The 17,664-nt window shown below is 38.0% G+C and overlaps 1 protein-coding gene across 1 annotated transcript in view; it reads left to right on the top strand.

Moving 5' to 3' along the window:
- The window catches only part of ALS2 (amyotrophic lateral sclerosis 2 (juvenile)), a 37,444-nt gene extending 19,780 nt beyond the window's left edge, over positions 1-17,664 (top strand). Inside the window, 20 exon segments of the mRNA XM_009890186.1 lie at positions 3-87; positions 482-552; positions 927-993; positions 1,284-1,486; positions 1,631-1,696; positions 3,508-3,606; positions 4,138-4,302; positions 6,695-6,806; positions 7,107-7,184; positions 7,304-7,437; positions 9,571-9,738; positions 10,015-10,132; positions 10,686-10,843; positions 11,567-11,689; positions 12,729-12,905; positions 13,267-13,312; positions 14,944-15,005; positions 15,643-15,792; positions 16,100-16,196; positions 17,588-17,664. Of these exon segments, the coding sequence (XP_009888488.1) occupies positions 3-87; positions 482-552; positions 927-993; positions 1,284-1,486; positions 1,631-1,696; positions 3,508-3,606; positions 4,138-4,302; positions 6,695-6,806; positions 7,107-7,184; positions 7,304-7,437; positions 9,571-9,738; positions 10,015-10,132; positions 10,686-10,843; positions 11,567-11,689; positions 12,729-12,905; positions 13,267-13,312; positions 14,944-15,005; positions 15,643-15,792; positions 16,100-16,196; positions 17,588-17,626 (2,218 nt within the window). The 3' untranslated portion in view covers positions 17,627-17,664.

The raw sequence follows: 17,664 nt of genomic DNA, 5'->3' as shown, positions 1-17,664 counted from the left end.
AGCAATCGGGGGTTGTCCCTACAGCATGCTGGAAGATTCTCTGTGAACTGGTTCATCCTCTTCAATGATGCTCTGGTACATGCTCAGGTAAGCCAGCTTATATCCAGGAACAAAACCTTTTCTCTGCTTCAAACAACATGACATATTTCATATAGTGAAGAGTAAGTTTTTGCACCATTCACTGCAATGTTGCTTCAAGACTTAAAAGTGATTTTTTTGTCTTCATGTTTACAAACAAATTTGAAATTATGTACTTTTTGGTTTTTTGTTTTTTGCTTAATGTTTGATTGCTGTTGCCCTGTGACTGGCATGATTTCTGTTAGCTGTTTCTTGGAGCGAGATGCATATAAGGAACCTGTAATGCTCAATTTTCCCTAGTCCTCAAAGAAAGGAAAAAAAAAAAACTGTTCAAAAAAGCATGGGGCAGGGGTGATGGATCAGGACTCAGTGAAGTTTCCCTTCTCCTCCTTCTTACCTACAGTTCTCAACGCACCATATTTTTCCCTTGTCTACGCTGTGGGTAGAAGCTCTTTCAGAAGAAGCTGGTAATGTGTGAGTATTCTTGCTTGTGATGCTGAAATAGTCAGATATCTTGGGAGGGAGGATGAGCATTTTGTAACCAATTATTGTAAACTAGGAGCAGAATAGGCTGGATGAAATCATGTCTACCCCTCTTGTTTCAGAAAACTTACTGTATTTCTATGTCTTTAAAAAAAAAAGTTGTATAAACCTCAGAAAGAACAAGGTAATCAAGAGGAAAGCAAGTAGTCTTTCTTGCTGCTTCTTTTCACCTTTGACTTAAAGTGAATTCTAGCTGGGTTGGGGGAGGGAAGATACAATATTCATGCTCTAAGAAGCCTTGCCTTTTTCAGGTTGAAATTTCACTCGATTAAAATACTCCCCCCTTCCCCCCTTCTCCCCCCCAGGAATGGATTGAAGATCACAACACCAGAAGAACAGTTTGTTCTTGTTTCTTCAACGCCACAGGAAAAGGTAGGCACATCTACGAATTTTGCATGGCTTCAGTGATATGAATGAGTTTTTCTTTCCTATTGTGAAACCAAATAGGGAGAAGTATTGCCCAAGTAAGTATTGACCAAGAATGAAGTCTTAGTACAACTTGGTATGCAGGTTGGCTGTACACTGTGCTTGACTGTAGCAGTGCTCCAGTTTACAACACCACTGAGGAGTGCGAAGGAGATCATTGTAGTTGCTGTAAGGATGAGATTCAGTGCAAAGACAGATGTTAGCTAAATTCTGTGATGAAACACTTTCTGTTTCAGACCAAGTGGCTGAGGGCAATAAGCCAAGCAGTGGATCAGGCCCTTAAAGGGACTTCTGACTTAATTCTATATGGAGCTGGTGGGAATGTGCCAAGACAGGAACCTCCTATTTCTCGCAGTGCCAAATACACCTTCTATAAGGACCCTCGATTTAAGGATGCTGTTTATGATGGGAGATGGCTTTCAGGAAAACCCCATGGCAGGTAAAAGTATATGAACTTTAACAGTTGAAAACAAAATTAGATGGTTGCTGTATCAATAAGTAGGCTCACTCACAGAAGTTATATGGGAAGTGCGAAGTGAACTGATTATCTAATACACATGTATGGCTTTGTGTTTTTTTCCAGAGGGATCCTAAAGTGGGCAGATGGAAGAATGTACTCTGGGACTTTCCGGACTGGGCTGGAGGATGGGTAAGATCCTCTCACTACTTGTGGAGCCAGAGGGCAGGAAATACCTTTTGTTGTAGGACATAAAACCAAAACTCTTTAATTAAAGGTATTGCAATGAATCTTACTGACTCAGGGTTATGTGTGTTATATTTCTGTGTTTTGATATATGGATAATTTCTCATTTAGCCAGAGCTATGCTAGTTGTATGCATGACAGACTCTGCGACTGTGTGATTAAAAACTTGCTCTTTCATAAAATCTGAAACTAATTTGACTAACCAGCTGTAGGATGGAGGAAAGAAATGGTAAAACAGCTGAGGGGAAAGAATGGGTGGGTGGGTGTAAACTCCTAAGCAGAGGAAGCCAATTGAAAAGTCTGCATTCAACTTCCAGCTGTATAGGTAATTATTAACTTGTTGTGTTGCAATGTTCTTTCAAAAGTTCTGGTATTGTTTGGGGTTTTTTTTAATGCTTCTAGAAAACGCAATGCCTCTCACACTATGTAGTGATGCATCTTCTCTAATGTTTTCTTTGCTGTATTTCTGGTAGAGCAAAGGTTTAATAATTCAAGGAGACAACAAAATCCTGAATTGAGACTTCAAGATTTGGGTGATAAAAACAAAACTAATGAGAGTATGTGACCCTGATGGTTAAAATAACTAGTACAGAGGAGTTTGAAAATAGGATGAATGAAAATCCTAGACATTATCAAGTTACCTGGTGAAACAAATAAGACCACTTGAAAGTAATTTAGTAATTTATTATAGAGCTTTGAATTAATCTATGGATTTCATTGCTAAGAATCTGCTTAGGGCAGTATTGAGGCTAAGAGGTTAACTTCTTTCCAAAATAATTTTTGTATGAATCTTGTGAGCAGACATGTCTGTACTGGGCAGGATAAAAATATATGAGGAATCCTATTGGCTTCCAGATGTATTTTGAAAGTATTGAGTTGGAGGGGAAATGGAAATGTGGTCTGGCTGCAGACAGCTTTTTAAAATGCATGTTAGCTATTGGTATAATGTCAGACTATAAATCCGGATTAGAGCTTCGGTGGTTTGTAACTAATAGTAAGTGTAACTAACCCTGATGATTTTAAGGTTGTTGGAGATGGAAATATTGCAAACAAACCCCCACCAGAAAAAATGGATTGGTATTTAGCTGTAATTGCTAGGATTATCAAATGCATATATTTGTATTTCCGCAAGCATGCTATAGTTTCAACACTTAACAGTAACGTCTTGTTGGGGTAGCCGTGCTCTCAGGAAAACCACCATAACTGGGTTTTAATTTCCTCAGAAGATTAAAATCACTAAATAGGAGTTGTGTGTCTCATTCTTGTCAGGCACACTGAAATTGTGAACAATTCTGTGCCACTGTTTGAGCATAATTGGAAGCTAGCATCTTTTTTAAAAATACTCTCTTTAGCAATATGTTATCTTTCCCTGGAACATAGGTGTGCTTGAATTATAAAGACCTAAAGAAGACAACAAAGACAGAAGCAGTGTTAGGATGTGAGAAGACTTGTGGCCTTTAGAAAGCCGAGAAGAATGCTGCAGTGTGGTAGAGAGGTGAATGCTTACAAAATGCCACAATAGAACAGGAGAAAAGCAGTACGGACTAAATTGACCTTGTGATGCTGGAATTCCTGCTTTGTCTTTAAAAGAATAATTAAAAAAAATAATTCTGTAACTGCTGTAGTTGAAGAGATGCACTAAAAATTATACAGAGCATTCTGATCTTAGAATGGGTCTGTGATATGTATCTGCTCCTGTTTTTAATGAAAAATATTAGCATTATAGCTGCTTGTGTTACATGTCTGTGCATTGACAGGTATGGTGAATACAGAGTGCCAAACAAAGCATTGAATAAGGATGACCATTACGTGGGGTACTGGAAGGAAGGCAAAATGTGTGGGCATGGAGTCTACAGGTAATATGTAGCATTTGTGTTGCTGTCATTGCAGAAGGGAGGGCAGCTTACCAAGCCTCTGTATGTAGCTTTTTTGTTACATTTTAGACTTGTGATTATAGTTAGCATGGCTTATTTTCTGATTTGCTTTTGGTAGATTGCTCACAATGCATACTGGTACAGTGTTCTATTGTTAATATGTATTCTAATGTTGCTACCACCTTTCAATAATAGAGGATTCTTTCTCCTAAGAAATAAATATAACCTCTAATGGCCTTGCTTGCTGGGGAGAGAGTGGCTTTAAAATAACAGAGCATCAAAAGACTTGTCTTAAAGGCTCACTTTTATCCTAGATATACTTTTACTATAGTTCCTGCTTGGTGTGGCTGTCATGTTGTAATTCCTAGAAGGAAAAAGAGAGGGTTGATCTATTCTGAGGAGGGGAAAAAAAAATACAAACCCCCACCTGACAAAACAACCAAACAAAAAACCCCAAACCCACAACAGAACAGTTGATTCTAGGAATCTTACTTACTCTCTTTTTCATTATAGCTATGCTACTGGTGAGGTGTATGAAGGGTGTTTTCAGGATAACATGCGTCATGGGCATGGTCTGCTACGCAGTGGGAAGCTGACCTCTTCCTCTCCCAGTATGTTCATTGGACAGTGGACAATGGATAAGAAGAGTGGTTATGGAGTTTTTGATGATATCACAAGGTAATGCTTCAGTTCTATAAATCCTTAAACACTGGTATGACATACAACTGCAAAAGAGTAGGAAAGGATTTGATCTGTTAGTAGCAGTAGTAGTGCATGTCTATTTTTTATTTTTTTCTTCTTTATACTAGGCTTTCTGGGTTGATTATCTAAAGAATTGGGTCTAGAAACTGCTTTTTGGTGCTGCTTCTGGAGTAAATGTGGGAGGTTTTGTTTTGATTTGTTTTTTTCTGCCTTGGTTTCCTAGCATACTCCTGCCTGGACACTAGTTCTGAATATCATATCTTATTGGGATATCTTGTTGTGTGAGTGCTGAAAGTTTTATGGATGTCATTTGAGGAGTATTCTTTCATCTCAGGCCTATAAGACTGCGTTGTTCAGTGACTGGATATACAGGACTAGGTAAATTTCAGCTCATGCACAGGTTTTCCATTGACTTACTCTGTAAATGCAGGGGAAGAAAGATGCTTTCTCTCAGGGCATATTAGTGAAATGATGGTCTCGGAAACAGAATTGTGCTAAACGTGCACTAAATAAAGATTGTCTGAGCACAGATCAGTGTAGTCTGTTTTTTCAGTCACCAATTTAATGATGATTTTTCCTGAAAAGAGAGCTTTTGGCGAGAATGCAAGAAAACTGCTTTTGGTTTAACTGAACTGAAAGCCCACTTATAAAGGAGAACAGTAAAAAGTCTGGAGGTGAGAGGGGTGTGTAGAAGTGTGTATGTGGATGTTTTTCTGAAACAGCTATTTTAGCATCTCTAGATATTTCCTGATGTCGGTTTTGCATCTGGTCTTGCTCAATGGTGGTGGTTGTTATTCTTATACTCTAATGTCAAGATGTATCCACATACTTATTTATTTATTCATTTACCTACCTAGGACAGAGTAGAGAGATGGCAGCTTTCCTCGCAGATCCTTTCACCTCCACCATTTGTAAATGCAGTGGCAGTTCATGGTGGAGGAGGAGGCATTTGCGTTCTGTTCTAGAATTACTCAAATACGAGTGAGCTATTCTCATGGTAGTTTTCTTTCAGGTCCTGGGGAAGGATATGTGCGTATATTTGCAGCCTAAGGATTTGGTTTTTTCACTTTTTATTCTTCAGCCCAGACAAATAAGGAATAGCTGCAGACACTTTATAACTTGCTGTCATTATTGCAAACCAGTCATTTGAGCAAGTGGGACTTCTACTCTGTTATGTTTCCATCCTGGTAACTGAGTATGCTGCATCTGTCTCTTCAAGAACCCTTCACCCAACAGACACCTTTAGCTGGCATAACGGATCAGACCAGCATCCTGCCTAGGCTATGGGTCCAGTCAGCTGGAAGATACCCCCGAATTTAGATTGATGGCTGGGCTTGCTCTCTTTACCTAGGTACTAGAAGGAAAATGCTATGCAATAAGCAAAGTTCTAGCAAATCAGTCACTAGCTTCCCTCCAAAAGAAAATTAAATCCTTGATGAATGTCGTGGTTTAGGTTTTTTTTTTCTCATTACTTCTATGGTGAAAACATCGTGTCCTTTTTCAGAACAACTGAAAAAATATATTGTTTCAAAATATTTGGGACTTGCACTTAATTTCAAATGCTCTAGCCTGACCTCTGGGAACTTAGACTCTCAAAAAAAGTATTTTAAATAGTAGTCTGAAAGAGGGTGATGTTTACTTGTGAGAAATCTTTAATTGTCTAATAACTTTTTTTAATGGTATGACCTTTGTTCAGCTATTATGCAGCAACTTGCAACAATGTGATCTGTTTCCTTACAGTTTTTTGCACTCTAATATTTTCAAAATGTCATGTATGACTTTGTAGGTCTCCTTCCTATGCCCCGAGTAGAACAGCTTGGTTTCTTTCATGTATTATCCTCTCAATTTGAGTGATCTGAGTTTGGGTAAAGAAATCAAAAGCTTTGGCAAAAAAAAAAATTGCCTAAAATAAGCTTCTTGCATCTTTTCTAAACTGTTAAATACATCGGGTAGACGCCTGATGAAGCTGAAGATCCCCTTTCATATGCAACTTACATCTTAGATAAAGCTGATGCAGATCAGCTAACAAGTTTCCCTCATTCTTATGTGCTGTAGCTACTGCTCAGGTTCCTTTGGATAGAAATTGGGCTTAACTAGGCTTCAGCATTGTTTCCTGTCATCAGGAACAGTTTGCTTGGATGTGGCCAATTTGTAATGTTAGTTGCGAAAGGAAGCTCATTATAGTTTATTTCTATCAAAAATAAAGTATCTCCATAAATCTAGTGAAACTAGGTTGACAGACCTGAAGCAAGTGCTTTATGACTCTTTTTCTAATTGTTTCTGTAATGGTTAAATATCGCAGTAAAGTCAAAGAAAGGATATAAGTGTACTACTTGGACTGTATTCTTCCTATTTCTTTTTTCTTTAGAGGAGAAAAGTATATGGGAATGTGGCAAGATGATCTTTGCCAAGGCAATGGTGTTGTGGTGACTCAGTTTGGACTGTATTATGAAGGAGCCTTCAGCACGAACAAAATGATGGTGAGTTGAACACCAGACTCTGTGCTATAGTGACTTCTCTAAGTGCGGTAGCTTTCTGGGGTAGATTGAGTGTATGTTAGGCTGTGTAAACCTCCTGGTTTTCTAACCTCCTATTGTCCTGGCTTTTTAAGCTGTTTTTATAATCCCTGCTCTGCTTCACCTAGGACTACTTCAGAAACTGCTATTTGAAAAAGACTATTTACTAAGAATTAGTAACAGGTTTTTCAGTGTATCTTTAGATCTGCAGTCTGGCCTTCTGTTATAATTACTGCTTTGTGTTCTTTATGATTCTCTTTACAGGGAACTGGAATTCTGCTTTCTGAGGATGATACAGTCTATGAGGGGGAATTTTCAGATAACTGGACTCTGAGTGGAAAGGTTGGTATTACAACTGTCACTTGTAAACTGTTACCATCTAAAAAGGAGTCTCTTTCCTTGTACTTTGGTTCCCAATAGATTTCCATTAAATTTATTTTTTTTTATTCTCTTCTCTCAAGGGAACACTGACCTTGCCAAACGGAGATTATATTGAAGGTCTCTTCAGTGGAGAATGGGGATCTGGGATAAAAATCACAGGAACCTATTTCAAACCTAGCTTGTATGAGAATGAGAAAGACAAACCTAAAGCATTGTGAGTGTTGAATAAGAAATAATTTCTTATATGGTTCAGTAATATTTGGAACATAACTATTGTCTTTTTTCAAAGGCCAGTTAAAAGTATTTTTTCCAAAGAAACTGAGATTTTGAAAACACTTTTCCTTATTCATTCTTTTTCCTTCCTGCTTAGGAAATAAACTGAGATAAAAATCTTCTTTATAGCTGTTCTTGCTTTAATTACTACTTGAATACACAAGTAACGGCATGAAATTACAGGATAGCCAACATGCTGCTGCTCTCCTGTAGCGGTCTCAAAATTTTTTTATTTATATCTGAACTGACTGTTAGAACCTGAGTTCACAGCTGCTGATGACTTTAGAGGTACTGAGAAAGACTGAGTTACATTTGAGCGATCAAGTCAATCACAACCTCTCTGCCTTCTGCCAATTATTCTGTTGGTAAATTAACTCATTTATTTTGTCATTTAATAATGCCAGTAGGGGTACATTTGGACAGAATTAGCTGTTTACCACACCTCTTCCAAACAATGGGTAAGAAAACAGTAGAAAAATCTGCTAAACTGCAAAAGAGAGCATTTTAACACCTTGGCAAAGATAATTTTGAAAAGTAGCCATATAACCCTATTTATAGCGGAGGCATCGGCTCAATCTGCTTAATGAGCTCTGGGGAAAAAACATTTGTTTTAAGTAGTAACTGAGATATCTTTGAGTAGAAGAAACTTAAGTAAATTTAAAGAGTTGGTGACATTTCAGTATTTGGTAGCACTATATTCAGGTTTACAATAGTAGTAATTGTTGTACAGGATTCAATACCTTTGAAGCATACTATCGAATCCCAGATTAAAATGGGAAACAACTCTAATGTTTTTACCTAGATTACTTCTCAGTATGCTTCCTGAAGCATTCACTGGTAATTTCTTTTGACAGTGCTGACACCTACAACAGGATGCAAAGTTAAGCAGGCCTCCCTGGAACTGCTGAACTGAACACTTGCAACCTTAGCAGCTGTCTGCTTTTTACCCCAGTAGGGAGTCTATGAATAAATGTATGTACATATTTGTGAAGATTGCTTGTGAAGTAAGGGTTTCATCTACCCTTTTCAGGCTCTCTTGAAGTTGAAAATCTTCTGGTATAATTTGTGAAAAGGCTTAGAGCCTACTTTTTCTGCTCTCTGAAACTGGAAGCATGGGGAAATTATCCTTGTTGCTAGTTCTCCTCTCAAACGTGGTGGAAAAATATTAATGAAAGGTCTGACGATTTCTGACTCTTGGTTTAAATTCACGATAGAACTGTTAACCCTGACAGCATTTATTTGCTTTATGAAAGCTTTTCAAAGCCCTAAATTTCATTATATGTCTGAGGTATATAGATATATATGGGCAGAACAACAGTTCTTAGTTTTCCTTTGGCTATAGCGGATCCCTGAGCATTGGCTCTCAGTGAAAAGATGCCTAAACTTTTTACTCTCTACCAGCACATCCCTAACATGGCAAGCAACATCATATGTAGATACTACTTTAGGGGCAGAAGCTATATATCCATTCTTGGTATTTATCTGTGTAGCTGTGCTATTTGTACATTCCAGGAAAGTGAGATATTTGGGACACTTTTGCACTATGTCTTTGCTACATGAATGTGTCCTGAGCCTTCTGAATGAATACCGGTGGTGAAGATAAGCCCAGTTGAGTGCAGTATGTCCTGTTTTCTTGGAAATCAAACCAGGCCTTTTTGTGTTTAAAAGAACCATTTCTTGGAAGACTATAAAAAGAGTAAGACTGATTTGTCTAATGTAATAAGGTTCATAGTTGTTACCCCATGTAGGTATTAAAAACACTTTAATCTTGTAACACCATAATATTTTACATGTATTACTGTATGCTAGTTAGCAAGGAAAAAAAACAATTTAAGGATAGGTATAACTTTTTGTAAATTCTTTTTAAAGGTGTTGAAAGTCAAGGCGTTAATAAAATAATAGATTTTAGATTTATTCTTAATGATAAACTTAGCTCACAGTAGAGACTGTTAAGTATATCAGCTTTCGGTAAAATAGTATGAGATATTAAACTGATGTTAGCCATAGGTGGTTTTCATAGCTGAATGTGTTGTTTCATGACTGTTTGATTTTGACTAACGGGTCATTTTATTAGGCGGAAACTTGGGATCCTGGCAGTGCCTCCCGATGAGAAATGGAAGGCAGTATTTGAAGAATGCTGGAACCAGCTTGGTTGTGAGATCCCGGGCCAGGGGGACAGATGGAAGGCTTGGGACAACATTGCAGTGGCTCTGACCACCAACCGACGGCAACACAGAGACAGGTTGGTTCCTAGAGAATGTGGTCAGCAAGATGAAGAAAGTATTGAGAAAGAAACTGGAATCACACTATAGACTAGAAACTCTTAACTGTAAAAGTTCAGTTAAAACAACAACCACAAATCCTAAACAAAATCAGAACTCTTAATACTCTGCCCTATAAACCCTTTCAGGGACATACTGATGTCTGGAATTAGTTCAGTTGTTACCTTCAAGTTTTTTTCCTACTTTGTGTCTAATAAATTATCTGTACCATGTCTTTCTGCTTTTTATAACTGCAGCCCAGAATTACTGAGCCGCTCACATACTCAGACACTGGAAAGTTTGGAGTTCATTCCACAACACATTGGTGCCTTCACCCTGGAAAAATATGAAAATATAAAAAAATATTTGATAAAGGTATTGTGACTCTCAAATGCTCGCGTAGCTTGTTGGTAAGGCATGATGTCAACCTCACTTTGTAATAGCTTTCCTTAATTCATTCCATATTTGCATTCTTGTAATCCATGTTGTATTCATTTGTGTTTGCTCATAACTTCCTAATTTATTGAATTAAAATGCACAACTAAGACTAAAATCATATATACCTAATGGATACTACCTTAAAGTCAGTTTCTGCTTAGTTACCACGACATTCTTATACATTGGATCACAGCAAAGCATCTTGAAATACTTGCTAATATTGCATGTTGATTTTAATAGTACTGGACAGATGACTTGTCTAAGTAGTAACACAAGATCTTGTACTGTCTTGACTCCTCTGAGCTGTATTCAGCTAATACATAAATTTTATAATCCAAATGGTATTTTACTAAATATAGCTCACTTTTTGATGTATTTGTAATAACTTTTTTCAAAGCCTGTTGGATCTCTGACCCATCTCTCGAATTCCATTTTTTTCTGTGTCTGGCACTGACCTATCTGACTGGCCAATTAATATCTTTCACCTCAGGCTTGTGATACTCCTCTCCATCCGTTGGGCAAGCTGGTGGAAACACTAGTTGCTGTCTACAGAATGACCTATGTTGGAGTAGGAGCTAATCGACGATTACTGCAGGAGGCTGTAAGAGAGATAAAGTCCTACCTCAAACGCATCTTCCAGTTGGTTAGGTAATGAGACTCTAATTTTCAAGTCGAACTACTGCTGGATTAAAGATGTCTCATCTACTGAAACTGTCTAGTATTTATGCAGTCCAAGTGTGCCAGTATCTTTACTGTGTTTTGGGGATTGCTATTATTTCCTTAACCTTTTTAAGGAATTTGGAATATTCTGTCAAAATAGAAAGATTAAAATCTTCACCATAGTGTATTACATCCTACATTATACTTTAAATTAAATTATGGCTGTAGGAAGCTTGCCTTCAACGTGGATTTCCAATTTAGTGTCTCTGTCCGTGCTGTGAAAAGGCAGTTTTCAAAGGGTATAGAAGAATAGCGAGGATGGGGACTCGCAGTGTATTCCATTGAAATTCTTACCAATGTGGATGAGCAATGTTGCTATGAAGTATTTGCTTAGATTCTTGAGAGCAATTACAACTTTACTTGAGTACTGCCAATCTGAAAGCAGAAATACTCCAAATTCTTAACCATGAGAAGCCGTGTCTGGAAGGCAGTGATGTCAAGGTAGGAAAGGTATCTCTGGCATTGGAGGGGTTGGCCTTCATAAGTTTTCTTCCAGGTAGGTGGTACTGTACATCTGTTAGCTATGCTGTCTTAGTCCACCAGGTATTATTTCAACTGGCTTTTGTTTCCTCTCCAATCTTGCCTTCTAATGCTCTGATTTGTAGAAACTGCATGAAATGAAATCATGTTACTATGTGTATTGCCATGTAGGTTCTTGTTTCCTGATCTTCCGGAAGAGGGCAGCACAATTCCATGTCTGGCAACGGAGACAAAGGGAAGGCGATCGTTTTGCAGCGGGAAATCTGACTCCAGATCAGAATCTCCTGAGCCGGGGTATATAAGGGGAAAAAAAAACAACTAGACTAAGGAAGCCTTCGTTTTATTTCTGTTCACAGTTTTTTCTTGAGTGGGGTATGAAAGATAAGCACATGTTTAACTGATGAATGTAAGCAGGTTTTTTTTTTTCATTTTACTCTGAAGACAGATTCTGATAAGGAAACTCCCAAGTGATGGTTGCAGTGAGCACTTCATCCATGTTCCAGGCAACCATTCTTTACTTAAGCCCAAACTTGCTTTTGTCTGTTGTGGGTAAACAAGTTCAGGCTTGGGCCTGGGCTTCAGAAAACTGTTTGGGATATGAGCAGAGGGGTAATTCAGGTCCAGTGCACCCCACAAATAGCCAGTCACATGGAGCTCACCCTTGAGTCTATCGTTGTCCTGTCCACAGCAGCCTCCAGTGTGGTCAAAACAAGGAAGAGGGATCAGTAGAGAGCCTTCTGAGACAGGCTGCAGTGACCTGGGCAGATGGTATTAGTAGGTACCTTGAGTTCAGCTTTCCCTATTAGGATTACAGCTTGATGCCAAGCAACTGCTGACTTCACGAAGCCTGGAGTGTGTGGAGCTAGGTCAGGTAACTTAATGGGTTTTGCCTGTTTTCTAGCTTGTGCTTTGAAGGTAAAGTTCAGCTGTCTACAGAGTGGCTCAGACTAGGGCCTAAATGATTAGCATGAAGGTACAAGTAAAACTTGAACTATAACATAGTACAGTATTCAACTTTTACACAAAGAAGAAAGCTAATGTTCTGTTTAAAACACATAAACCACAAAAAGCCTGCACCACAACCACTGCCCCAAACCCACCTGTATGTGGATTGTAAAGGAAAATTATTCCTAAGTATTTCTTAGCACAGGTACTATTTGATGGATTTTTATTTCTTTTATTATTCTTCTTCCTCATAGATATGAGCTCATAGGCTCATACTAAATGAAAGATTTGTTCCATTTGTTTCATCTTTATTCAGTTTTTATATAGTTAGGTTTTTAAAAAGTCGTCTTCTTTGAACCACGCCCTCTCTTTTTTCTTTTTTTTATAGCTATGTGGTAACCAGTTTTGGCTTGCTGCTCCCTGTGTTACTGCCACGACTCTATCCTCCTCTCTTTATGTTGTATGCCTTAGACAACGAGCGTGAGGAAGACATTTACTGGGAATGTGTTTTACGTCTAAACAAACAAACTGATATGGCTCTTCTAAGTTTTCTTGGAGTGCAAGCGTGAGTATGCTTCAACAATAAAAGTAGAACTTAGAAAAAGATTGGCTAAAAAAAGCCTGTTGTCTAAAGTGCGCATTTGTCTTTGATTAAAATGCATCTAAACATATCTTCAAGCTAGTTGATGTGGTTGAGACAGTGAATCAAGACTTCACTCTTCCAAGAAAGGGGGCGGGGGGAGATTGGCATTGCTACAAAACCAGAGTGAGGTATTTCAAATTAGGCTATTTTCCAGCTATTTGTGCTAGATATAGTTGATCCTGTAGAAAAAGCTGTTGTATCTCATAGAAGAACATGATAAAGCATTTTTCACCTTATGAAAGTGAAGACTATGATCTCTCAATAGACTTCGGATTTCTTGCAGGAAATTTTGGCCTGGAAGTGTATCCATCCTTGGAGAGAGTAGAAAGGTACGTTCACTGGGCCTTGACTTACAGTATGCTGTGTTCAGTGCTACTTTCAAGAAGCTGAAATCATGAAGAAGTGGTCAAAGAATTTTTGACCAGGCTTTTTGCTTAAGAGATGTTATGCTATCTTGTTTCCTTAAAATTTGTCTGCTAGTTAAAAGCTACATTAGTCATTTCTTATAATAGCTGTCAGTCCAGCTTTGTCACTTACTATCTTACTTTAATGAATTCTAATTCAGAAGGACATTTGCTTGGTCTCCAATTATGACAGTGTAAGGATAAAAGCCTACCAAGGAAATTTTCAAACTGCTTGCTTAAGAGAGTTATACCATTGTATACCTTCTGAAAAGGAGAAGAATTGTATAGTTTTTATTCTTAATCATTATCTTGCTCAAAGTGGCTGAACACTGGTCTTAGCTGGTAATAGTGGTTTAATAATCATAACTTTGAACAATTTGAACGTTTACAGTATACTTTAAATCATGTCTCTTTATGAATCTGTATACTTTATCTTGAAATTTTCAATCTCTTATTATAAGTCATTTAGATACTCCTGCCTTCAGATCACCTCTTCCCTGTTTATAACTGTGGCTTTTGCAAAGTCTGTAATAATCGGAAGTGTGGGTTTCATCGTAATAGTTGCTGCACACAGACACATTGATGTTCTTTGATAGAGTAAATGTAAGCTTTATCCACTAGCAAAACCCTGACTCCCACCCCTGAGGCCATGGGTTCACAGCAAGACAAGTCCCCTTTTTCCCCAAATCATGAAGTTGAAGATTCAAATGATTCACATGATGCAGACCTCCAGTCAGACTTGAAAATGTTACAAAATCCAACAAAAACATTTTTCTTGAGTTACTTCATATCTTCTGTATTTTCAGGTACTGGGCAAAATTCTTACCAGCTGTCTGAATCCTTCACACTTCTGACTCGTTTTTTTGGTTATAGGGTAGAGCCCTTCCACTGTGAAGTAGTATGTGGCATGTGTCTTCTTTGAATTATGCAGTATATGATGCTCTCTGCAGTCATTTACCTTATTTGCTAGGTCATTCCTTCAATTAAACAGGATGTTTTTTAGCCAAGGTATCATGTTTATCTGCTTCTCTCCTCTGTCCAGTTTCCCCATTTCTGTGGATTTCTCTAGATCTTGCATCCATCCATTCTCTACCTGCTCCATTCTGAAAGACTTAGGCTCAGTTGCATATTAAGAGCTAACATTACTATTTGTTCTTTTCTGTTTGCTCGAAACCTGAGTCTCTGCTTATTGACTGCTCTGACTTCTCTAGATTTCAGCCATTTCGGTGTTGCGTTTCCCTCTTGATTGTTAACCATTAAGATGTAATGATTCTCGGTCTTACTTGACTTGGAAGACATCCAAAACTCTCACTGATTCTCTTAACATCCAAAGGAATTCAGTACAGGCTTTTCTGAATTTTAAATGAAACTCATACAAATTATATGTAGACAGATTTCCTGGATGACTTTGGTGTTTAGGCACATCCCCCTTTCTTTGCACTGGAAAACTGGAGGAAAAAAAAGTGTTGTCCAGTGTTGTATTGATATGCTGCTTTTCTTCTGCTGAATAGTGAGGTTGTTAAACCTGCATGATAAATCTTCTCATGATTACACAGGTATCATCAAATACAAAAGATGCCTGCTTTGCCTCTGCAGTTGAATGTTTACAGCAAATCAGGTAATTCTCTGAAATTTGTCTTTGTATTTTACTGTTCCTGCTATAGTAGTATCTAGTTTACTTGATTGTGATCCTTTACCTGTCACGTTTTCTTTGTTCACCTTCATAAGAGAGGTCACCAAGAAGTTTCAGAGTTCCTACTAAAAATGTTAGCAAATTCTTCCATAGAGGAATGAAGTACAGCCTCATAAATGCAACCAAGAGATGTGTCCATAGGACAGCATTTAGAATCAAAAGCGTGAGGGTGGCTAATCAGACATTCAGATGTATATTTGAACAGTTATGGCAAAATGACCTGTGTGTGGGGAGCTTTTCTGTGTCTGTTAGCTGACATAAGGAATTTTGCAGTAAGAATATAAGTAGAAATTAAAAGGGGTTTAGAAGGGAATTTTTCCCTCTTTAATGCTAAAACATCTTAAAACTGTGAAGACAGTCTCAGTTGCGGTAGTGTACCTTGACCCAGTAATTATGGCCTGGGGTACTACCCAGCCTTAGCAGCCAGGGCTGCTGTGATGTGGATGATCTGGCTTATCTTCTTGGGCACGGGGACATGCTAACTAGCAAACTGTCTTCCTGATTTAGATGCAGATATGTAACTTCTTATTGTTACCCTGTTTTGCTTTTGCTCTCCAAACAGTACCACATTTACCCCAGCTGACAAGTTGAAGGTGATCCAGCAGACTTTTGAAGAGATCTCTCAGAATGTTCTTGAGACTCTTCAGGAAGATTTTCTGTGGTCCATGGATGACTTATTTCCTGTTTTTCTCTATGTGGTGCTACGAGCCAGGTAGGCACTAAGAGTGGCATCAGTCATAAGCTGAGCATAGGCAGTATGAGTACTTTTATCTGTATTAAACATTCCAGCTTCTCATTACAGGACTACTTGCTAGCTTTTTGTAACTTAGTAAATTTTCCATTTTGGCTGGCTGCTTTTGCCTGAAAAAATTTTGAATGGCTAACTGTGAAATGGCTGTGACCTCAGAATGAGGTTAGGGAAAAGCGTGGGTTTTGCATAACACCATGTACAAAAAAAGTAAGAATGTTATAATGGTGTCTTTTGTTCACTTACTCTTTCTCTCTCCCCCATGTGACAGGATAAGGAATTTGGGGTCTGAGGTACACTTAATTGAAGACCTGATGGATCCTTATCTGCAGCACGGGGAGCAAGGCATCATGTTCACTACCTTGAAGGTATGAAAACTTTTCAGGGTTATTAAAAGCTTTCTTTGGAAATTAATCAGCTTTGAGCAATGGTGATCAGGTTAGGACAATTGTATGAGTATTAGTTTGTAACTTCTTTGACATTTTTATTGAGGTTTCTAACTAGGATGAGCAAGGAAACTTAACCTAGAGCTTCAGATAACCTAACAATTGCAGGTACTGCTAATAAAATGGTGCAGTGTGCAAATGTACTTTATTCAAATGTAATATCAGTTGCTGTTGGTTATTGTGAATGCTCACCTGTAGCTTGTTGTTTCCCTGCAACTTAACAAACCTTATTTCCTTCATAAAAATTGGAATGAAGTGGTGCTTTGGAGGTTAGTCATTCCACTACTGTTTAAGTCTAACATTACATCAAGATGCTTCAGGAATTCAATTTTGAAAAAAAAAAAAAAATAATCTTTTTACTGCATCACTCTCCACATTCTATTTAGTATTCTTCTCTTTCTAAGTATGGAAAAAGAGAGATAATCTGCTTTGAAGAATATCCTATTGTACACTAGGACCCCCATAATGGAAATAGGTTGTTTTGGTACCTCAAAACTGTTCAAACAAGTGAGTTTTGTGACAATTCAGCTATGTGGAGCTTTTCTGTGGGGTTATTTTGGAGAGAAGCTGTTAACCTGAAACTTAAATAAAAATCTTAAGCTGAGCTGCTAGGTGACCATGACTGTATTTTCTGTCTGTGCAAACTGGAAATAGTTGGGTGTAGAGGTCTTTTCATACCTGTTATTTTTAGAGTGCTGCATAAAGGGAAAGTTTGAGTTGGTGAAAATTGATCAAAGAACCTATGTAGAAACAGAATCTTATTTTCCATGAGTGCAGGTGTTGTCTGAGACATTTGTATTAAGTTTCTGGTCATGGCTGACCCAATACCTATTTGAGCCAACGTTAAGGAGTGAAAGCTATCAAGCAGCAGGTCATGGTGTTTATCCAGATGACAGAAACCTTTGCTTTTCAATCTGAGTGCTTTTGAAATGCTTAATCCCCGCATCCTTGTCCTGTAATAAAATATTTTCATTTTTGGGTCCTTCTGTCTAAGGGCAAAGAAAGACTTGTGAGCGAAAAAATGTACTTCATCTGAGCCAAGCTGGGAGCTGTGGAAGTATTGAGTCCCAAATCATGTTATCTTGCTTCATTAAGAGTTGGATGGAATTTGTAACTTAATCTCCTGTTGTTGTTTTTTGCTAGTTTATGTATTGGAAGGTTCTCATGTGTTGAGTGTCACTGTATCATCAGTGCTTGTAGAAAGCCTAGTCTGTTTTCTTGGATAGAAAAAAAATCAACCTTGTTGTGTATGATGCTTTATCAGCTTGCTGAGAACTGGTATGTGTGCTAAACTGAACTTTGTTTTAATTCAGGCATGTTACTACCAGATTCAACATGAAAAGCTTACCTAGACCATCATTTACGACCTGGCTCTGTGGGGTAATCTACT

The sequence above is a fragment of the Charadrius vociferus genome, unplaced genomic scaffold, assembly GCF_000708025.1.
Source record: "Charadrius vociferus isolate BGI_N301 unplaced genomic scaffold, ASM70802v2 scaffold147, whole genome shotgun sequence".
Taxonomy (NCBI): domain Eukaryota; kingdom Metazoa; phylum Chordata; class Aves; order Charadriiformes; family Charadriidae; genus Charadrius; species Charadrius vociferus.
This window is presented reverse-complemented; position numbering and strand designations above follow the sequence as displayed.